The sequence below is a fragment of the Erpetoichthys calabaricus genome, chromosome 4, assembly GCF_900747795.2.
Source record: "Erpetoichthys calabaricus chromosome 4, fErpCal1.3, whole genome shotgun sequence".
In the NCBI taxonomy this organism is placed as follows: domain Eukaryota; kingdom Metazoa; phylum Chordata; class Cladistia; order Polypteriformes; family Polypteridae; genus Erpetoichthys; species Erpetoichthys calabaricus.
The window spans coordinates 235,084,258-235,109,287 of NC_041397.2; the positions used below are offsets into that span (position 1 = coordinate 235,084,258).

Sequence of the window (25,030 nt, forward strand, 5' to 3'; positions counted from 1 at the left end):
AAAAACACAAGACACACCAACACTCAGATGACTTTACTTGTAGTTCTGCATGGCACAGATTGTGGTCGACCATTTTGAACAATTCCTTCAAATGTCGCTAATTATATTTATTAAAGATGTGCATCTGTAATTCACAAAATGATGTTCAGTTCTTATATGAATGTTTTTCTAAATTACCACAAATATTTACATAAAAATAGCAGACAATTCAAACCATAGACAAGTTGTATTATTTAAATTATTACAATAGCAGGTATTCTTAAATATGCAAGCATACATCAATTAAAGTGCATTTAAGGTAATCACTTTAGTGAACCTTGTTAAATAACTTATGTGTGTCTTTTATAAACTGTCACAGATCTCTTCTGTGTTCAGCAGGCTTTGACTCTCAGTCAGTCAGAAAGTAATCCAGGACAGGAAGATGGTGGGATTATTGCAGATTACCACATCTCTTTAATGGCTTGCATTTTGAGATCCATTAAGGATGACGTTCACACTTGTCTGAAATCCTGCAATGTTGAGTAAGTCAACTGGCTTTCCTCCATCCAAATTTTCACAATAGTTTTATTTTTATACAGGCACCTTTTTGTTTGCAAACTCAATCAATTTGATTTGACCTTCAGAAGAGGGATTTCTCCTTCCTATAACATACCAGAACATTCTTCAAGCCTGCCATTGACAGCAGCAGTAGTCTTGACATCATCCTTCATTTCTGTTAGATTAAACTTACTTTCTGAGTAAGTCACAGTGCCACTTTGACATTGACGTGTTACTCCAGTTAATTTCTTTCTCACATTAATAAACATGTTTTGTGTATTTTTATATCTCGGAAGTACTTTAATATAATTTTTTGTAAACGAAACCTAGAATGGAGTGAAGCGGAGTTCAGGAAAAGATTAAAAAAAATCATTCTGATGATTCACCACCCTTTGACCTGCGTTCACAAAGTCAAGAATGAAAAGATTATGCTGGAAAATATTTGCAAACCTGGAATTCCATCAGTGCGCACAAAGATTATTTTGTGTTTTTGTTGAGTCATACCATTAGCTAAGATAGCCAATAATGGCTTCTTGTTCTCAAGTCGAATGAGTCAAAGAATTTCATAGTGTTCTTTGACAAAGTCATTAAATGTTCACGTGCAAGTTGTGAGAGCTGCTTTACAGAGTTGGCTGCAGTGGGTCAGAGTGGCTGCAGTTCTATGACTTCTATGTCTGAAGATTCTGTAAAGAAGAGATTCATGTTAGATTTTTCACACTGGTTATGAAATTGAGATCCCAGCAAAAGCATTTATGTTATACCTCATTTTCTGAAAGGCAATTTACAAATATAGACACATATATCACAAAGTAAGTTGGAGGTGGGGACTGAACAGTCAATTTTATAGGTCAGATCTTCTATTCCTTAGCCACAGCAACACACTGAATGGACTGTGAAATCTCAAAAAAAAATGTCACCAGAACTGCTATATGATGATTCCAATTTCCACAGAACCATTAAATGTGCAAAACAAAATGTCTCCAGAATGGTACTGGGTGATGACAGTACACACTTAGTACTTTCGGTAGCTTTGTTTTACCATTGTTGTCCTTTACCCAATCAGTGATGTATTTTTGAAAACCTAAAGGTGATATATACAATTACAAGTTTGTTGAGGAGTCTTTAACAACCATTTGCAACAGCAAAAGAGCAAAGCAGGAACCTGGTGAGACTTCAGTCCACTCTGAGGCATACATAATCAAACACGGCCCATATAGGCATCTAACACACACACATTTAGGCTGTGTGTAGGATTTATATGAAAAATGTACAAACACCATATAAAGAGTGACTAAGTGGGCAATCAAACATGCATGAGCATTAAACCATGCCATCTGGTCAGTTTTACAGAATAAAAATAGAATTTTACCTTGTAGTGTCAGGCTCCACTTCTGTTTAAGATGCTTTTCCACAGCTTTATTCAGAAGCCACATTAATATCATAATGAAACCAGAAATAAATACAAGGAAGGTAACAGCAATTGATACAACATGCAGATCTTCAAAGATCTTCTCTGGGGAAAGAATGACAGCAGTAGTTAAGGTTAATACTTTTATTTATAAGAAAGATGCATACAGCCGTCCAAGCACAAGAATGATATTGAACTTCTGGTGCTTTGTATTGTTAAATGTAAATATAATACTTTAAGTCATTGTGGCAATCAGTTGAATTGAAACAAATATAAATGTGTTGTGAAAACACAAATTCCTCCATCCTTTTTCTGAGCCTGGCCTTATTCGTTGCGTGGTTACAGAGAATCATAGCAGCATGAGGTATGATGGAGTTCTCAATTAGAGTTATGGATTTATTATGGTTCATGGGTCATGGAATTTAATATTCAGACATACCTGATCTTAATTCATCTCCATTAATAAATGAAAGTAATGTAGGTCACACTGCTGGTTTCAGAGACTGCTTGTATATAGTTTGTATATAGTTTTCTCCCATATTTGTATGGATTTTTTCCCACTTTCCAAAGAAACAAAGGCTAGGTTCATTTGCTAATTTTTAAAATGTTTTCTGTCCTCCCAGGTTACCTGACCGTATCATTGGATTTATCTTTAGATACTAAAAAAATGATACTATACAGTATATCAAGACTCTTCTTTCCTACTAATTATATATCTATTTTATGCAAGTGTGTATTGACTTTTTTGTATGTTATACATTCATTATTTTTTATCTACTTTTAATTTGTTTTTCTTTGAAATTTACTAATGTAAGGCACTTTAAGTTATACAGTATGCTGTGTTTGAAAATGTGCTATAGAAATAAATGTTGTTGGCATGCTTTGATTTTCTACAATGTATTCAAAAATAACAACATCAAAAAAAATGTTTCACAGCATTCATTAATTTTTGTGAAAAAGTAAGGGCATCCATGGATCCATTCGCTCAATTTAATGGTTAACTAAAATCAAACGAACCAAAACAGGCAACCGATTCATTTTCTATCTGTAAATAACTCCAGATGTCAATGAAAATAGAATCTCTCAGTTTTATGGAAACGCACCACTCTCTGATCAAAGGAAACCTGTAACAGTATTATAAAATGATGGTGCACCATTCTTGGAAGAGTTACAAACAAACCCTTGCAATCACTCAATCTATAAGTAGTGAATATTTTATTCTGTTGCCATAATTCGCATTTTCAGAGGTGATCATATAATACTCCTAAAATTGTCAGAGAATTCAAAGCTTTATATATTCAAGTGATCTTTTCTGCATGTGGTAAATGCCAGGATTTGTGAATCCACCATTAACAAAACACTGAATGATAATGGAGCTTAAGAATTATCTGAAGGAGAATCTTACCCTCTCCAAGAAGAGTAATTTGCAAAGCAGACCTTGAATTAAATGGAGTCACTAATTGCTACTTTTCTCTATTTTCTTTTCTGCTTTTGTCCAGTGCAATCCTGTCATCTGATCAAAGAACTCCACACCCAAGTTCTGTCATTTCAAATTTTTAGAAAGGTGCATCATATAATAATAATTAACGTCATCAAATGTATGTATCATAAAATGCTCAGTGGAGACTGGGTGTTCTTTTGGCTTTGAAAGCTCTTTAGGTTTGCTTTCTCCTGCATCCTGCTAGTTAGAATTTTTGTTTTCCTTGCCTTTCTGGCCATCTGAGCATAGTATCAAACTTTCATTTTTACCATTACAATTATTCAAGATTTAAAACTGCATAATCAATAACAATACAAGGAATGTTCAATTCCATTAGGGACTCTACCATTTTTATTGTATGTGTTTATTTGTTTGCTTGTTTGTACTGTTTTTATTTATTTATTGTTTGATTAATTCTCATTGTAATTCTTTCTTACTATTGGTAAAGGACTTTGAGCTAACCTTTTGTATGAAAATGTTCTATATAAATATATAAAATAAATGTGTCATTATTGCAAGACATTATAACTGGCAGAAGGAAAACACTAAATTTTACAACAACATTATACACAATGGTGAGAGTTTAAGACCTTGCCTTGAGTATACTATGAATTTGACATTGCAGTAATCAAGGGGAAAACTTAAGCTGAACCATACATGGATCATGCAGTACGAACAGAGATTGACATTTCTGGCTGAAAACAAGATGCATTAAATACTAGTAAATATATACTGACAAAAATGAAAAGAAGTATACATTTTATCAGTAATTTATCCATCATCTGTGAGATCCTTACTTTGCTGTTGCTTCACCAGGTCATCAAAGGAAACACTTCTGTATTAAAGTTGTATACAATGTACACTGGGCCGAGTTTCTTCCCAAATCTTCCAAATCAATTGTTTTTTACTCCCATAATAATACTTAATCAAACTTACCATGAACTTTCAACACCATAATTCCTTCTTTGCTGGTGCCAGAGTCCTCTGTCACTGTAACCACATAAAAACCGGCATCAGAAATTTGCACATGGAGTATTTGTATCGATCCATTCTCATACAAATTCAGTCTGTCCTGGTAGGCCCCCGTAGTGTTCTCATACATATGTGGTTCCCACACAGTGATGTTTGTGGTGTACCAGTCCGACACGTATTTCCACTGAATGGTAGGAGATCCTTGGCATGAATAGTCCATAGATAGTGTTGCATTCTCATCAACAGTGGCATTGATTACCAGGTGAGGAATTGTAATAGTGACTCCTTCTGCTGGGAAGTGAGAAGAAAACATAAAATGTAATGAATTTTTTAGTTGCTCCATGGAATTGAGTTCCTTTAAATGTACTCTGTTCTACTAAAAGACAAAAAAGTGTATGGTGCTTTGTGTTGTATGTGTGCTTTTCAGGAGCAACCACTGATGTTAGAAACTTTATTTACTATGAGCACCAGACACAAGTTACCCTTGCATGTGGTTGAGCAGAAAGTGTTGCTGACATGTTGGGGGTCAACAGTTTGTGTGAACAATACAGAAACCAAGGATACAAATTAACTGAACATACAGACAAACTTGATATGACAGGTTCTATTGGTTTGTTCAACAGCCTTAAAGACAAAACACAAAAAAGAACTGAGAAAATATAAAGATGCTGAACAAAAAGCAAATAATCTGCTAGAAACCTGTTAATCCGCAACCTACTCATCTCCATACTCTGGTTTCATTTCAAGCTGCTTCCTATTTGGACAATCAATACATATAAATGGCACCAGATGTACTGGATGGTTTCCACTTGCCAAGATGCACAACATGTCAAGAACTGAAATGGATAACCGACTAGACATTAGCAAAACTCCCAAAATGTGTCTTCAAATGTGTTGAAGGTACTAAAGCCTATGGTATCCCATATGTGTTTTAAAAACAATGCTCAATTTTGAGATATGTCCTTGAAAATTATTGCAAGAGGCTTAGGTTTTACAAATTCGAAGAGACCTAAGTCCTTCTAAAAAAAACCCAAGGCCTTCAAATGTCAAATAATCCTGTAGTGTAGACAATTCACAAAAGGGAGAGGGAATGCTTGTAATCCCTGGCTCAAAAGCAAAACTATAAATACTTTAATTTATTACATTCAATAAAGAAATTACAAAAGCAAACCAAAGAATCTAAGAAACAGAGAATTTCATAACTTAGACAAATCAAAATAACAAAGTGAAAAATATATAAATAGTAAATAACAAAAGTAGCTAATTACTTAACAAGTCTAGCAAGAGAAAATTTAAAATCCAAATAAAACAAGTCTGCAAACCCGAAGATGGAACTAGAAAAAAGACAGAATTAAAATAAAAAACAGAAAATAGAAAATGGAATAAAGACCAAGAAAATTTACAATAAGGACAGGGAAGCACAAAACAAAGCCGATCAAAAGAGGAAGGTAAGGCTAGCTTGTACCTTAACAAAGAGCTGAGGAAATCAGATAAGATAAAGACATAAATGTAGGGAAAGGGGCTGAGGCAAAATTACAAATAATGCCGAAAATGTGAACAAAGACCCATATTATGATCTGGGGGTGGGAGTAGGTTTACATTGCAAAACATAGACATAATCCTGACGCACTGCACTTTAAAGTTCATTAAATCACATAAATATTCATTATTAATTAATGGATGCAACATAGCAAAAATAATGTTTAAGGAATACGCTTCTGGGGCCTCATGTATAAATGGTGCATACGCACAGAAATGTTGCATACGAACGTTTCCACGCTCAAATCGCGATGTATAAAACCTAAACTTGGTGTAAACCCACGCACATTTCCACGGTTACTCATACCTTGGCGTACACAATTTCTCCGCTCGGTTTTGCAGACTGGCGGCACCCACCGTCAAAGTAGTGCTACTGTTCCTGTGTGATCACCCTTCCTTTCTTAGATCCACTTTCCAGACGCGGCTTTATAAATACACTGAAACTAACTGCATATTGTTGATTAGTGTAATGCATCTGATTGTAATTAACCTGCAGCAATATAATGGTCCAGGGAATAGCCATAGTATTCCAAATACCATAACTGCTTTAGCGTTGTAAATCTCACTGCATCTTCTTCTTCCTTTCAGCTGCTCACGTTAGGGGTTGCCACAGCAGATCATCTTTTTCCATATTACTCTCACTGCACCACTCGGAGCATTTATATCACTGTATCTGAGTGGGGAATCACAGCAGCAGCTGATCGGAAAGAGAATTATCGGTATACAGCATGAAGCAGATGCTGCCTGAGCCAAGGCAAAACGCTTCAGAGACTTCCCTGTACAGACTTCGCGGTTTAGAAAAAGTTTCATCCCAAGAACTATAAACGCACTCAATCAGCCCATCAAGTGCTCCTTGTAGAACTGTTTACTTATAAGTACAATTACCTCACTGTAAACTTGCACTACAGTTATAATATTGCACAACTTGCGCCACTTTATGAAGCGCGTATTTACATATGATGACGAAATCATTTTTAAGATGAAATGCAGCAAAATATGTTGATTATATTGTACAGATAAAACTTTAACTTCATTTAAATAATCAGTATTGTTAATAATTAAACATGTGAGGACACGGTGCCACAGCGCTAGCTAGTTCAGGGATTGTTCCTGCATTGCGTTGTATTCTTGCTGGTGCTGATGCAACACTGGAAGGATAGACGGATATAATAATTAAACATGTACTACGAAGATATTTCAATGTTCCTTAAAAGTTTTGAAGAATCTGCGTTTTAAGCTTACAGATGGCTTCACGTCTATATACTATATAGCTGATTGTGTGGCGATTGGGTTTTTGGAGAAAGAAAAGTAAGGACAGGAATTGGAGGTTAGTACGTTTGAAAGAGACAGTACTTCTGTAATAAATTATTTCATCGAAAGGTCGCGCATGGCGCCACAAGCCTCTAGCGTGAGACATGAACAAGCACAGCGCCACCGTGTTCCGATGTTTAATAACATGCTTTCATTCCTATTATCAAGAAAAAGATATCACGTATACATCTCAGTATTTTAATTATTCAGAGAGCTGTAATATCACGAATGTAATGGATTATGTGTCCTATAGGAGAAAGAGAAAGCCCGTTTAAGAAGCAGGTAGTGATTCACACATGTAGAGCACATAGAAGATCAAATACAGAACAAAGCATTTAATATGCTACTTTAGTTACAATGGGATTTGAGAAACTAGTAAATTAAACGATTTTAAGATGAAGTTTATGAATTTCTACTTTAATGGCAAAATAAACTTCATGATTAAAGTGGAAATTTTGAGATTAAAGTTGACATTTCGTGCTTTTTTCCCACTCTGTGCTTATTTTTTTTCTCTGTAACCTAATAAGCTTTCATATGACACTCAGACGGTGGGCTACGACTTGCCTTTTCACGGCAACTTTGATATGTGATTTCTTTTTTATTTCAGGCACTGTGCGACTTTGTGAACTTGAGCTTTCGAGTTTTTTCGACACTCTGTCACTCGATCAACTTCCTTTTGTTGATTATACCACTGTTTAAACCAACAAATAGAACGTTTTTCCTTTGCCTCCACTTGGTATTCGCTGAAATTGTTATATTTTCCCCCGTGCTTTTCCCATTATCTTTTCTCAGAAGGCTATTTATATCGATTTGCATTTTCAAAGAGGTGTAATTCTGGGAGGAGTTGGGGCGGGACAGAAGGCGCGTGCACGTGCGTTACTTTCACGCTGATCGGGATTTATGTAGTGGAAGAACGTGAAAGTTTGCGTACGTACAGATTCCTGCATCTGGATTTTTCTGTGCATATGCACATTCCCACTTTTGTGCTTACGCCATGTTATAGTGTGAGTTCTACGCATGGCGTTATACATGAGGCCCCTGGCTATTTCTAGTATCTTGTGAAAGAGAAAATTAGTTACACAGGCAGAGGTACATCTTGACTTTCTGATTCCCAAATCAACTTTGTTCATATCCATTGGCTTTAGGAGCATATTGCTGTTATATTCATTTTTGCATCATAAAACACTTCAGAGTATCCACTATGTAAAGCAATTTTTAGAAGAAGAACTCTTAATTGATTAAGGATGAGTATGCTGGACCAAAGCAGGCCATGACAGATAGGAACAAGCAGACCCACACATATATCTGCTTAAGAAATTGGTTGTTGATTAATGGATTGAGGTCATATAAAGTGAGAAATTTTAATGTGGAGTTAAACTTTTATTAGGTGTTCTGTACAAAGGGGTCTACTGTGATAAACTACTACCCATTCTCAATGTTTTATATCCTTTCCCAGGAAGGACCAGTCCTGAATCAGTCCCTCACTAAGTGCCCTGAGCATGGGAAAGGCGCTATATAAATAAAATGTATTATTATTATCATTACCTGACACACTAATGTACACACCATTACAGCAGGCATTTCAGAACTGAACATCAACCTAAGAGGTGGGTAAAAAACCCAACTGAGCACAGTGAGAACATTCAAGCTTAACTGCGAATATTGAAATGTATTTTATAAATGGAGTTGGACATTTACAAAGACCAGCCAGAATTCCTTATAGTGGGAGGCCTGACATTTAGTCTGTATAAGCAAGTTAGAATGAAATGTTACATCAAATACAGACAAAGGAATGTTGATCATTCCAGTTAGACCACACTGATTGCTCAAGCTCCTTTTTCTGAAAGTACAACAACAAAACATGTACGTGATCAGCTACTCTTAGTTTCACCTTTCTATCTTTTGCTAGAACATTCTGGTGAAGCTCCATTTGAGCCTTGTTTATCTCTTCCCCCATGTGCCTGCTGACCTGTGTTAACTAGATGCTGAAAGCACCTGCTGTAATTACATTTCACTAACCATGATGGAAAAGGACTAACATGTGCTCCAGACATCCTTTACAATAATTACATTCCACAAGGAAAATCTAACTACAGAAAAGGTGACTTTCACAGATTGCTAGGGAGAGAATGAGAGCGTCACCACATAGGAGGTCAGTTCTTAAGGCCTTTTGAGGCACAAAATACATTTTTGGATACATGAAAACATACAGTACGTAACAAACAAAAAAACTTTTATTTTTATAGTGCCTGATTTGGAAATAATCACTTCTAACCTTTCTTCCTCACAAATACACAAGATTTGAGAAAAAAAAATCTGAAAATAGATATACATATTTGGATAACTTGTTTGCTTAACTTGGATTGGAAATTAGACATAAGTTTCAAGGATAGATAGATAGATAGATAGATAGATAGATAGATAGATAGATAGATAGATAGATAGATAGATAGATAGATAGATAGATAGATAGATAGATAGTTTGTCTCACATTGTTGCTGCATTTCATGTTATTTCTGACATGTCTTGGTCCAGTGTGTCCTCGTGTTTGATGTTCATGTGTCTTCCTTGAGGGTGAGTATGATCTTATGCACCTATAAAACCTACAGCTAACAATTTTCTGAAATATATTTTTTAATGCTACTGTATAAGCAAGTTAAATGAGTTGCTCAGGGTGACACAGTAAGTTGCAAGCAGGAAATGAACTGGCAAGCTTGTTGTTTACGGTTTTTTGGCCACTAACCTACAGTGCCATGGGAGAAAAGCAGCAGCCAGTTATTCTCAGTTTTATACAGTACCATGGTCTGTTTTGAAACAGGAATCCTTCTTTGAGCCTTATCAGTTCAAGGCCTACTTGATGCTATTCTGAAATCAGATTTGAAGGTCAGTCAAGAAGATCAGATTACTCCTTAGAGATCCATCATTGTGATTGTTTGATCAGACTTTGTACCATATACAGTATACCTATGATGTATATCATATACGTCAGTACATTTCACCTTTCAACGTTTTCAGTTGTATGATTCCGATTAAATTAAACAATATACATAAAAGTAGAAAAATAATAAAAGTACAAGTACAATAAGGCAGACAAAAGGAAATATACTGTACAATAGAATCAGAAACTGGGTGGCCAACATAAAGCTCAGGCATGTCACTTTTCAAGTGAGTGGGGTAAATATAAAAGACCAAGAAACTTTAATCTTGAAACCAAAAGCCCCCCCCCATATAGTACATAACCATAACAAGACAGGTCCAAATTTGACATTGCAAACTCAAAGAAGTCTTCCCCCAGGCAGGAACTTACAAGGAATAAAAGTTTATTTTGAAAGGATCTCAGATCCATGACAAAACATCTTTGAGACCTTAACGTGAATTGCAGATTTAAGATTGAAGCAGTATTAAAATTACCTGCATGTTAAATTTCTTAATTGTAGTTATCTGCTTGGCAGCTCACTGGCTAGTGTTTATAGTTCTAGTGATCTACAGGTTTGATTCACAGTCGTGTACGTCATTGTCTGTGTGGGACAGAGCTGGTGTCAGAGAAAAATATGCGGTAGGGCATGTAAAAATTCTAGAGTAGGGAGGTGATGTGGTTGTTGTAACTACCTAAGTGAAGCTTTGCTTTCATGTTTAGTTTCAATAAACAGTAAAGCAACAATGATGACCCATTACTAGAACTGACAGTCTGGTTTTCTTTAACTACTTAATACTTCATTATCCTATTAGTATTACTATGGTTTATATTTGGCATCCTGCACCATACACCTGCTTTAACAGATTCATAGATCCTCAGCTCAATGTATTTATAAATATTAATGCATTTGGAATATGGAATAATAGGGAATAAACATGATATATTCACATGTAACCTAATTATGAAGTTCGGTTCATTTTTTAAAAAAACAACACAGACTCAAAACAAATATAAAATTGACAGAAATGTACTTTATCCACAAATTGAGAAATTATCCACAAAAGATTGTTCAAAACCCCACTTAAATCAATTCATGGTTGGAGGAGGAATATTTTCTAAACCTGCACATCTTTGGTGATGTGAAAGAAAGGCTGGAGTACCCAGAGGAAAACCAGAGGGAGAACATGAAAACTCTACGAGGATAATGATCAGGCATTTGATTTGAACCCAGTGAGGTGGACGTGTGAGTCAGCAGTGTAACGTACTGCACCACCCAAATGGAAGTGCTAAATTTTAATCTTGTATCAGTTTACCAAAAGGAAAAGTGTCAGGGTCAACAGCAGTTTGTCCATTTGTCTGAACCCAACAATACATTTTAGATATATCCACCTTATATAAAAAGGTAAGTATCTGTGTGTTTGTTTGGTTGCTACAGTATGTCTATGCTATCCAACAGAGAGCACATCACAAAAATTAGCACTACTTTTACAACTCCTGTACCAAATGCATGTAACAGAGACATAGCAACTGGACAGACACACTGCACTGCAATTAATGCTGAATACATCCAACAGACAGTAACACAAGGGGAAAAAAAATTAGCCTGTCCACCTTAATAAAAGTACAAGTGTCTGTGTGTCAGACTGGTTGCTATGTCACTATCTTTCCAACAGATGGCTCATCACAGACATATATAGTAATAAAATGCATTGTCATTCTAACAGATGGTGCATCACAAACATTTGTAGTAACACTTTTTATTGCTACAAATAGTTGTGATGCTCCATCTGATGGAATAACAAACACAATGCTCCTTATTACATGCATTGCAAGATACATTCCAATAGAAGGTGCACTGCGAACATTAAAGCTGAGGTTCACTGTATCTTGATTTCAATCTGTCTAGACGGGTAGCACAGCTAGGATTGAATATAATATGTTTCTAGGTTTACATTGGGTTATTATTGTCACATGTACAGCGCACAGTGAAATTCTTACCTGCATTTCCTAATCAACAGGCAACACATCACTGCTGTTTGTGGGTAAGTTTGAAACCATTTGAGAAGTACAAATGCTTCTGTTCATTTTATGTTCATTTTAATCCATATCATGTAACTATTTTAAGTCCTAGTGACATTGAGAGTTGCTGAACACATTCAGATATACAGAGAAAACTCAATTAACTGTGCAAACAGTTACATCTTAAACACCTCAAACATCACAGTGCAGCAAGCTTCTTTATTCTGTCCTTACCAGAAGGAAATGTTCAAGGTGGGATTGCATTGGATTCTTTGTTGAATATCTATTGATTTATGTAATACATATCTCTTGATGGCACTAAAATAAGGTGAATCTGTCATTTCCCTCAAGGCTAACTGATTTGTTTTGAGGGACAAAGAATATTCAGAGAAGTGGATATAAAACTGTCAAATTTAGTTTAAAGCTGACTTCAATAAAAGATGAAAAACTAAACTTTACATTTTAAGAGTTAAGGATTTTTGAAATGTCAACACCTCCTACAGGTTCAGAATAGAGAAGTGAAGAAAAAGTAGATCTTGTGCCGGGACTCATATTTCACAGTGTGGAGTACAGGCCTAGACACGTCCTGCATAGACAAGTGTATAAACAGCCGGGACTGCATGAAGCTAAACATTGCTATTATGTCAAGTCCATAACTCTACTAGACTCTACTAAACTTTACATAGAGACATAAATGGACGCGGATCTTATGCAACTGTTACAAAAACAAAGCTAAAGGGTAACACAAAGAGTGATGGCAAAGTTCTCTTTCTGAGAGACTGAAAAAAACAAACCTGAATTGCTCAAGAATGAGAAGAATCCACAACAAAGACAATTCTGAATTGTTCTCTTTTCATTTCATAACCAGTACTGGGATTTAGCCTAGTCAGCTGTTTTGCTCAAATAGTCCGGCTTTTCTTCACTTTGAATGCATTCATTTAGGTGAATTAGTGCCAAAAGCAAATTTTTATAAATATTGTTTCTCATTTATTCATCCATTCAACTTCCAAATCCACTTATCCAGATTAGGATCACAGGGAATTAGGAACTTATCCGAGCAAACATCAGGCACAAGGTAGGACTAATTCCTGGACAGTCCATTTCTCTGTAACAATGCACACACACACACACACACACACACACACACACACACACATATATATATATATCAGGGGCCAATTTGGCATCACTGGACCGCCTAACCTGCATACCTTTGGACTTTGGAAACCAGAACAGCTGGAGGAAACAACATAAAAAAGGGGAGAACTTTCAAACTCGAAACAGGGCGCACTAGTCTATAGATCTTCTATTATTATTAATATCTGAGACGGTGGGACCAGAACCTATTCCGAAGACATTGGGTTGAAGGTAGGAAATCAACTCAGATGGAGTGACAGTCCATTGCAGGGTCACTCATTGTGTGGACATTGCCCATTCTGCTATGCTTTAGTGGCACACCAGGCCTGTTAAGAAGGCAGATATAGCAGACATTCAGCTGAGCTCTTCCCCTACTTACATGTCTGAACTCCAGCTTGTATCAGGTCTGCCTGTACTTCATCTGATAATAAAGGTATAAATCAGAGTTGCACTGACATCTCTGCAGAATGACCCCTTTGCAGACTTTTTGAGCCAGAAGGTGTGAAATGGACTCCAGCAAGAATAAAGACCTATAATTTAGGAAATGACAACTCTGATGGACAGAAGAATTTGCCTATGTGGAGACACTAATTTCTTAAGTGGAAATGACTTTAATCCAATCAGCAGAAGTTATATATTAACCTAAAACTACATACATTCATCCGATGTGAGATACTGACCTCCCGGGGTTCACCTGGGACACCCTCTCTGAGATGCTCTCAAGGACAGAAAACTCTTCAGAATGACTGGAAACCTCTGATTTCTGCTCTCTGAAGCCAAATGCTCGTGAGCTGTTCTCCATTCGGGGAGCAGAGGACTGACAACCTCTTTTTGTTTGTGGATCAAAAATTTTCAGTTTCTCTGCCAAGCCAAGCTGTGGGATAGTGGGCTGAAAAGACTGAGAAGCAGCCATTACTTCAAGATGGGAACTTCAGCATCTAAACTCTTGTGCCAGAATGGGCAATGCAGACAGCACAGCAAATGGCTTAAAAGCAGAAGGCAAGCTTAAAAAGCAGCATCACAGAACCTAAACTCATGCAGCAAGGAGAAAGAGTGCACTCCAACACGGGAAGAATCTCTAATTGAACCCAGAGCAGTAACAAAGCAACTACTCCACACAACATTGGACATCACCTTTAAAAACTGAGTACAATAAAATTATTTATCTGTACCAAGATAACTTGGAACTCTAAATAGCAAATAAACAGTGACATAAGTCTAAAGGCTAAAAGCTGGAGACCTGCCTCCTACAATAGAGAAAGGTAAGGTATATACAGTAGGAGCCTTGCCAAATTATTTAATCACTTACTGGCATGCCAAAGACAAGACCAATGATTGATTAACCAAGTTGAAATTACCCTTTCCATTTCCTACATATATTGGCATCCCCCTGGGTGGGTGTCTTATTCATTGTTTATTATTATTAATTCCTACATATGGTCACACTCACATTGGGCCAATTTAGAATCACCAGTTACCATGTCAGATATGTTTTTTGATTATGAAAAGAAAACTGTAATACTACAAGAAAACCCACACTGACGTACAACATGCAAACTCTACATAAACAAAAACCTGGCACAAGATTCAAGGGCACAATGCTGGATGCATGAGACAGTAGTGGTAATCACTGGCTCTTGTGCTGCCAGCAGAAAAAATAAATATTTAAATATATAGAAATACATATGATACTATTAAAAAATAATGTAATTAGCTCATTTTACACTATGCATTGACATTTTGACGTGACATACTTTCAAAGAAAACATTAATTGCTGGCTCATTCCCTTCAGCATTAATAAAGTCTAAGTTGACAGCAGTGAACACCTTCTGAAAATGACCCCATCCCATTATGGCATTCAGTAAACATACTGTAGACAAACATTGCTGCCTCTGATTGACAGTTTGTCTGGAGAAAATTATAAGTAACCCATACGTATGTACAGTAAAAACACTTAAACTTGAATACTGGAGGACCACAGATACAAAACTGAACCTGGAGCCAAAAGCTTTAAGTTTGCAAGAACACCAACCAACACTCCTGTTCCCATAAAAATAATCCAGTCATCTCCTTTTCTGAGCCCACTTCTTCCAGTATAGGTTTGTGAAGAGCTAGCGGACAGAAAGGGAGGAAGCAACCTTGTTCAGGGCTCTGGTTAATCTTCAATATCCACACTGGGTCAGTTTAACCTAAACTGCATACAGGGCCAAATTAAGACCCCCCCCTACTAGCCCCTGGTGATTTAGCTCATTAACAGAGAGTTGATCATACTTTTAACAATGTAGTGTGTGGACACTGGGTTGTTTAATGCAACATGGTATTTCTCACTTTTCATTTTCATGTGAGGCTCGATTGCTTCATTGCCCCCTCAATCATTTTGGAGCACGGGCATTCAATTGTTTCACTGATCATCGATCATTTCAGCACACTTTTTACCAAGCAGGGGTAGGGAGTGTTGGTGAAAAGGCTTCTTGCCCTAATGGACTCCTGGGCTCACACCCAGAACACCCTAATCGAGGATCTGTCACTCACTGCACGTCCTTGGGATGTAACCAGAGTACCCACAGGGAATCCCTACAGACACAAGAAGATTGAGTAAACTGTGCATAGGGCTGGGAGGACTTTGGAACAGTGAAGTAGTAGGACTAACCACTGTACAACCATACCAGCTTTGCAGAGTAATATTTAAAGAAACATTGGCAAGTTCTATTTCTGAACTACATCACAAATTACTTTCTGGAGTTCTGGATTTGTTAATGTTACGAATCTTGAGACTTCAGAAACACAAGGTCAGAAAATACCCCAAAAATGCCCACTACAGAGGGAACCAGCCAATCCGGCTAGTACCAAGGATAAAAACAAAATCTTTATAAATAAAAACATTTATTCTTTACAAAAATGCACTATAATAACAAGGAGCTCATTGGAGCAAAATAAATCACAAAGCCCAGAAAGAATCACAATAAACACTCACTAACTCCCAAGCGTATTTGAAATGAACCACAAGGAACTGTGGGTTGTCCCCACCTTTAAAGGACTGAGGGCAGTCTCTTGTGGTGATGGGCAGGTGGCCCTGCCTCTTGGGAATCCATCCATAAAGGGCAAGGAAAATAGCCCGTGCATTGGGATTAAAGCAAATAACTAACAAAAGTAACATTAGCATATATAAATGACTCAAAAATAAACAAATAGGACACAGATAAATAGATAGAACTTCATTTGTCCCCAGGGGGAAATCTGCTTTTTACATAAATTCTTTAAAAAAACATATAAATAGGTAAATAAGTAAGAAAATAAATAAACAAATAAAAAAATATACACACACACTTTGGTCTGAACAAACACCAGAATGACTTTAAAGCAACACAATTAAAAAGAAAGAAAACTTTTGACTTGGCAGTCAAAGTCACAGTCGTTAAAAATGGTTTGAGCCACAGGGGGAACCCTAGCTGAAATACAACAGATACCACCAGTACAGATTAACCATTTATACACGTACATTGGGGCAAAACAGAGAAACCATTTGACCTGACATATAACATAAAATGGAGCAAAGGATAGCATTGCTCTTTTATAGCGCCTGGACCTTGCTTCAATGCAACATACAAAATACCAAATGAAGCACTAGAATCGTAGTAAAAAGAGTGAAAAGAATGCACATAAAAATGTGTTGATGCAAATGCAGCTCTCCAGAGCAAGAAATTAAAAAATATGTGGAGTGTGCAGTACAAAACTAATATTCAAAGAGTCCACTTTATCTTAAGATACTAATGCTATTAAAAATCCTGAACACCCAGTTTTCTTTTGCATTCAGTGAGCAAAGAGCATGGCTGCTAGAGTTCCAGGTGGAAAACTTCTTATAGGAGGTATTATGGACAAATGCAATGGCTTATTGTTTATTGCACAGTTAAGCTAGTGTCTATTTCTGTTGCACTTGACCCAACATATTTTACTGAATTAGGATATTTTTATAAATGCATTCTGTATTTGTATTTCTTCTCCTTCTGCATGCTTATATGGAAAGTCCACTTGAACAACATCCTAGAGAGCTACTGGCTTTTTCCTTCCATGGTAACCTAATTCACTTACTTCTTGGAGCACACACTGTTCATTTGAATAGGCCAAAGGCATCATTTTACAGTCAACAAGACCTACGGAATTTTGATTGTTGTTAAAAAGATTGCAGTGTGTGCATATTTAGGAGAAGCAGACTGTTTTGTCCCCCCAGCGCCTATTGTGCAGTGCTCTAAGGAGCTGCCCGGACAAGACAAGTTTGACCTCCTCAGATTGTTATTAACCTGCTGCCACTTACTTTGATGTCTTGATGTTTGGCAGCAGTTCAGTGTCGCTTACATTTTAAATGATTATTATATGGTAGAGATTTTGTTTTCATCCTGAAGGGCAGAGAATTAAAATTAGAAATGTTATGGCAGGCATTTTGTAAGTATGCTTGTAAACATAAGCACCATGGAATGACAAATCAAAGCAGGGGCTGTGTGGACTCTCTATAATGTCAATATAATAAAATGCTTTATAATAAATCTTTTTATAACTGTGCTTACTTTTCTGTCTAGCTTGGCATCTCCAATATTTTTTCTTCTAAGTCATGAGCCTTTAAGAAGAGAATACCTTTTGTGTCAAATTAAATAAATAAAAAAAGCAACTGTGAAATTAATATTCATTTGAAAAATTGCAGATACTGTATATTGTCACAAAGGGAGAAGATGAGTCACATATCTTACAATAGTTTTTTTATTCCTAAGCTTTCAACCCCTACCAGGAGACATCATCAGAGGATAATGATTAAATATATAGGAATCAAAAACATCTAAAACACTTGCAACACAAGAACATTGCAATGCTGCCAGAAGGAGGGACCCACAGTCTCTAATATACGCACATACAAGTTCAATCAGACACACATTTAAATGGGACAAAGTGCAAGTAAAATTTAAGGCTAATACTAAATATGACAGAGAGCTGGCTGAATCGTGGCTATCAGGCAAAAGTGCCATTAACAGCCACTTTAATGTGAACCCAGCATCTGCAGGCATAAAAAAAAGAACATCCGCATATAAAATAAAACTTTATGACACAACACCCTCTGAACCCCACCTTATTATTCCACCCCCACCCACATCCACCTTTGATTCCTGTATGTCTAATCATTTTCCTCTGATGATGACTCCTGCTAGCAGTTGAAAGCTTAGGAATAAAAAACTATTGTAAGATACGTGACTCATCTTCTCCCTTTGTGGATTTCTGGCTACAAATATGCAAACCGTATCAGGGACCTTTGTGTCTATATATATTGTCACACATGTGCGATTAGAAGATATAGGCCTGAATAAGTGTGATAAAGCACTGGACCAGTTGACGGCATCGTCAGATAACCATTTAGGTCTTTCCTCCTCTGCAGACCATCAGAAGGAAGTCCCACCTGACAACCTCACTTCTTGTCCTGGCTCTCCCGACCTCACTTCCCGTTCTGACCATACATAAATGCCATTTTGTTTGCTTCTGTATTGAGCTCAGTCATTATTTTTGCATCTTTTATTTGATTGCTTTCCCATTATATGGGGTGGCTACTCCAAACCTTTTTTTGTTCTGTTTGTGATTGTGATATATATATATATATATATATATATATATATATATATATATATATATATATATATATATATATATATATATAAATGAGTTAATATTGTAAAAAGAACACTTAATTAAAAAACATTTAATTATAATGAAATATACTGCGGTGGGTTGGCACCCTGCCCAGAATTGTTTCCTGCCTTGTGCCCTGTGTTGGCTGGGATTGGCTCCAGCAGACCCCCGTGACCCTGTGTTCGGATTCAGCGGGTTGGAAAATGGATGGATGGATGGATGGATAATGAAATATAATTTCATAATTTTATTATACTTCAATAATTTATTTAACTACTGCAATTTTTATTTCAAAATTACCTCATTTTTAAAGACACAAATTTAGCAATGTGTTGCTCTTGGTGACACATCTCCGAATGGCTCTTTTAATGCCAGAGGTATTTATTTCAGAATGCCTTTTTTCATGTTTTCATTATACATTTTTTCAAATTTTTAAAAAATTATTTACATATACTGCTACACTTTCTCATGTGATTATGTCATATTTGCCTATTCACTATATTTACTTAATAAGTTTGACAAAAATGACAAACCATACTTAAGTACACTATTGAAGGGGTTTTATTTATACCTGGCCAGATTCCTGTCCAACGTGTCTTACTAACACAACAACAACATCTATTTCCATAGCACATTTTTATATAAGGAATGTTTACACAATAAGCAGGAATATTTCAAGAAAAGTTCAATAAATGAATAATTATGCAAATAAACACATGTATTGTGAAATGTAACCATATATAAATAAAAACACCATAATATGTGAGCATGAATAATTAAATGTGGCCTGAGATATGTTTTTTTGGTTATTTCTTTATAAATGTATTTAAATATCTTTTCATTTATTTATTTCAGCAACACCATACTCAACATGGAATACACTTTGAAATGAAAACTGTCACTTTCATCCATCAGTGCTGGTTGGTTTGTTGTTAGTGTTATTATTCTGTAGCTTATCCCTGTTGTGAGCCATTTTATAAATTTAGTCATGGACATAAACCTTAATTGATTAATTACCTGAAGAACCACATCTTAATTAGACCTAAATTTAAAATCACATCCTCCCCTAGAGTTGCCTGTGGTAGTAATTTTATTTAAATTAAAAAAAAAGAGTATAACCAACTGAAATGTATCTTTGCAGTTTAAAATGCTGTTTGCTAAACATTCACTCTCGTGGAAATAAAGCTGCTTCTGTAAATTATATTATATTAAGTAGATATAAAATCTGATTTGTGTTTTCTTACTGAAACCTGGCTAATTAAATCAGATACAAATCCTTTCGGCGAGGCAGCACCAAATGATTTCATATTCCTTCATAAATTAGGAGATACTGGTCGAGAAGATGCCCTTGGAATGATTTTGTGAACTGCAAATCATTTCTAAAAATGTAGGCACATTTATATCCTTTTCGTTATTCATATTAGATAATAAAACAGATTTTAATACAAATGTAGTACTAGTCTACATACCAACAGGGTCGTGTTTGTTGTTCATGACTGAATTTGGCAGTCTTTTATGTGATAAAGCTATACATTATTATCGTGTAGCACTGATTGGGGATTGTTGTATCAACATAGATTTCAAAACTGACCCTCATAACAAGTATTTTACTCATCAGTTAGCAGAGGCGCTGTACAAATACAGTAGCTGATCCTGTGCTCTGACCTTAAGCGTCTCTCACGGCCAGACAGCGTTTAAAAATATAAAAAGGCTCTTTTTAGGAGTACTATTTTAGATTAATAAATAGCAACAGACATAATCTTTGTGTACTGTTTAAAACAACTGCTAATCTAACAAATTTAAATTCTGATCTGCAATTCAAAATACTTAAAAATTAGCAGCACAGATTTAATTAACTTCTTTAATGATGAAATTGACAGCATAGGATTCCAGATTTCAATGTCAACCTTACAAACTAAATATTGTCAAACTCTATCATTCCTTGTCTATGGCACTTTAGTAAGTTTAACTTGATTACAGTAAAGGAAGTCATAAATGTAATTTCTAAAATGAAACCTACTACCTGTGCTTTAGTCCCAACAAAACTAGTAAAAAGCTCAATGGCTCTTTTGGCAGCACCTGTTCTTAGCTTTATCAATAGTTCATTACTGTCTTGCACAGTTCATAATGCACTAAAAGTATCAGTTGTCAGACCATTACTGAAGAAAATCAGAGCTAGACTCACATATGTTTAAATTATAGACCTATTTCAATTTTACTTTTCCTTTCCAAAATTCTTGAAAAAGTAGTTGTCACACAGCTTCAGTCTCACCTTTCATATCACAATTATTTGAGAAATTCATATTTGGCTTCCACACTGGACAAGGCATGGAAAGGGCACTAAATGACATTCTTATAAACTCTGATGAAGGAAAGCCAACACTAATTAAGTTAATTAAGCACTTGTCTTTCACACCACTGACCATGACTGGAAGTTCAGCCACTTTGAATTAATTCTATTTTTCACTCTCATCTGAAAAGATGCATCCACAACTCGTTGCGTGATTTTTCTGCTTACACCTTTTGCAATTATATTGGTTCACCAGGGTGGTGCCCCAACACTTTGATGTTGCTTGTCTCCTCTTTGCAACAGATACTCTTAGATTTGATTTATGTTAATCAGTTTTAAACTATTTTGTTTTCCATGTGTATTTAAACATATCTGTGTCTTTATGTATACTCATTATCTAAGTAGTAATCTGTAAAATCTACAATTGCATTGACCAGCAAACATGTTGCAGTACTATACTATAAACTGAATTGAAAAATGAATTGAATTATTTTTTTTTCCTGATGCACTCACACAGCAAACCCACTGCTACCTAAATGCTCACATTTATTTTTGTGTTCAAGGAAAATCGTAAAATAAATCAAGATCCTACCATAGTGTGTATTACTGGCAAAATGGCAGAGTTTATCCATGACACTTTCACATCTTGATATTATTGAATATTATTTGCAAGTGGTTTGTTGTGTGTCTATTAATAAGAAAGAATTAGTTGTCCTTCTCTTCAGTTTCTATAGATTGATTAGAATAAGATGTCCTTTAATTGCCAGTCAATGAACAAAAATGAAATAGCTGCCCTATACAGTATTTGCTTCTGAGAAACTGCCATGCCATTTTTTATGTTAGTTCTTTCAATGCAGTATCCAGGTGACTTTGCTATATTGTCTGCATATTTCTTAATGAAATCATTTACACAAATTTTTGTCAATTGCTTTGTGATATGCTTTATGATAGTACATGCTTATGAATGGTATCATAAAATGTAAACATCAAATGGCTGTGAATCTGTTCCTTTCTCTCACTGGAATGAATATAAAGTTTTGCAGTTGGTACTCAGCTCATGACAGAATAACTTGTGTCCAAAACATTGTGTCTTTCATTGAGTTATCTTTTAGATTAACTTTATAAAATGCAGTGTAAGTTATTTAACAGAGATCGCAGAGTAAATTCTCTGCTGTAGTTCACCCATTGACCCACTTGTATTTAAACCTTCATCTCCAAGATTACATTAATTGGCTATTCAAATTATCCAAACTTACTTATTATTCTGCACATAAAAGGAAATCATTGCTGCCATTTTTGTGCAATTCTATTAAAAGGCATTAAATTAACAAACCTTTTATTGCTTATTAGGGAGAATTAGACCATCTGAATCTACCATCTCCATTTCTATTCAAGCAATTACAACACCTTTTATTTGTGGAGCTTCTTGAAGGTGAATCTACAGTAGCAATTACATTTTACAGTAATTCTGCACTTTAGCTATTGCATTATCAAGTACTTAATGTAATTTGCTGGTATTTGTGAGGTTACCTTATTAAATGTGAATATGAATGTGTTCTGCTAGTTCGTATCGGTTTCTAGCCTGCTTAATCCAGACCTATGCTGGAGTCAATCCCAACAGCATAGGATACAAGGTAACCAAATCCTGGACAGGATGACAGTTTATCAACATACACACACACACACACGCACACAAACACACACACACATGCATACACACACACTAAGGTCAACTTATTGTTGTCAGTTCACCTAATCAATCTTTGATGGAATAGGGAATCTCTTTAAAATAAATATGAGGTTTATAGCTGCACTAGTGTACCCATGCATTTGGATTTGCCTTCGGGCTTTTATCCCCTAACACTAAACCTAACCTAACCTACCATATTACATTACATTATGTTATTTTGCTATAGAAGTGACTGGCACTCTGTCCAGGGCTTCTTCCAGCCTTATGCCCAACCATCCAAAACTGTCAAAGATGATCTGCGACTGTTATATGTTAAGTTATATTATGTAAGTATCTGGCAGTAGACAAACATTCTAAGAAGGAGTCTGGGACCTATAATCTAATAGATTAGACTAGTTAATCTAGTCTAATCTAATTGAATCTAAAAGGGCATCATGCTCTGCAGTGATGAGTGCTGCTACCTCACAGTTCCATCATTCTGCATTCCTACATGGAGTTGCAAGTTCTCCCCATGTTTGTTCCACAACCATAAACACATGCGTGTAAAGTTAATTGGATGTTCAAAATTGACCCCATGGGTGGGTTTATAAAAGGAAGGTTTAAGAATGTTATCATGTAATATAAAATAATGGTAGGTAAACTGTGGACTCTAAATTGTACCAATATTAAATATGACTGTTTGTGTTGGTGAACCCAGGGATATACTAGCAAGGAACCCAAGGATGGATTCCTCTTTATACCCAATACTGCCATGATATGTAGTGACTCCTTATGACCCTCAACTAGAAAAGCAGTTTAAAAATTAGTTGGATGGATAATGCAATACATAAATTATTCCAGACATCTTCTTTTTTTATTTTACTTTTTCCATCATAGTCTGTTCTGATAGCACTGGGTGCAACACAGGAATAATTTCCTAGATGGAAATATAAGCATCACAGGCATGTAAACACTGTAACGCAACATGCGTTGACTAAATGGTTTAGGGGTTAGTGCTGCTGTCTTCTTGCTGCTAAGAGTGGAGCACACTTTCTTGCCAGCTCTGTGCAGGAAATATTTTATATTCTCTGAAGATGTGGTGTATTTAGAAGAAATTCATTGCGTGTGTGTTGCATAAAACACTACCATAGGGCACAGTATCCACAGAGGGACTCCTTTAAACTTAGACTCAATGTAGTGATTTGTCACATATTTAGTTTATGTTTTGTGCACAATCCCTGCACAACACTTAGTTACACCGTTGTACCGGTAAGTGCATTTCCTCTGTTACAGCTGTAGCGGTGAACTTGCTTTGCAGCTGCTGAGATCTGAGTTCAGTTTCCTGCACTAACCACGTCTATACAGACTTTGAACAGTAAAGAGTGTATCTGGTTGCTGTGTTTCTTTCTACTTCTGATAGATGTACATAAAAGTTTCATTGGCATCTCTAAAACTGGAATAGGCAGGACCCTCCGTAGACCTTGAATCCTGTCAGGTGTCGGTTCCTGCTTATCACCTGACCCTGAGCTGGAATTCACAAAGTAGATAATTGAATGATATAATGCAATGAAATATAATACAACCTCTAATAGAGCAGCTTGTCATCCTTGGTTACTAGTCCTGGCATTTGCTCAAATTAGCTAAGGGACTTAAAACAAACATACACTATAAACTGTAATCTCTTTTGAAATATTTTTAAAAGTAACCATAATACTTGTCTTACCTGGGTATGCTTTAAAAACTGTGCATAAAGTTTCATATGCTGAATATCCACATTAAAGTAAATAATAAGAACCAAGATATAACTTGTTTAACTTGTTTTTATTTCTTCCTTCCTTCTTTCCTTCCCTCTCCCCTGTGAAAGGCAGTGCATGCAGTCACTACTCACTTTGAAAAGAGATTTGCAGGAGACACAGAAGGCAAAGCAGGGCTGGTGCACGTGTAAGTCCTTTCCAGACATTTCCAGGCGTACTCATTAGAACTGTAGACCCATTAAAATTCCAGTGCTGAAGCTCTGGGAGATCATTTCTGAGACTCTGGCTTGGCTGAGGCCCTTTAAGAAGTGCTCGCTGTCTGGCTCGTA

The 25,030-nt window shown here is 36.0% G+C and overlaps 1 protein-coding gene across 1 annotated transcript; it reads right to left on the minus strand.

The window, feature by feature from the left end:
* Positions 1-218: 218 nt before the first annotated feature.
* Positions 219-25,030, minus strand: LOC114650658 (V-set and transmembrane domain-containing protein 5-like). Its single transcript, XM_051927065.1, has 4 exons — positions 24,836-25,030; positions 4,362-4,688; positions 1,907-2,050; positions 219-1,220 (listed from the first exon to the last, which is right to left on the minus strand). The coding sequence occupies exons 1-4, from the start codon at positions 24,921-24,923 to the stop codon at positions 1,180-1,182; spliced, it is 600 nt and encodes a 199-aa protein (XP_051783025.1). The 5' UTR covers positions 24,924-25,030; the 3' UTR covers positions 219-1,179.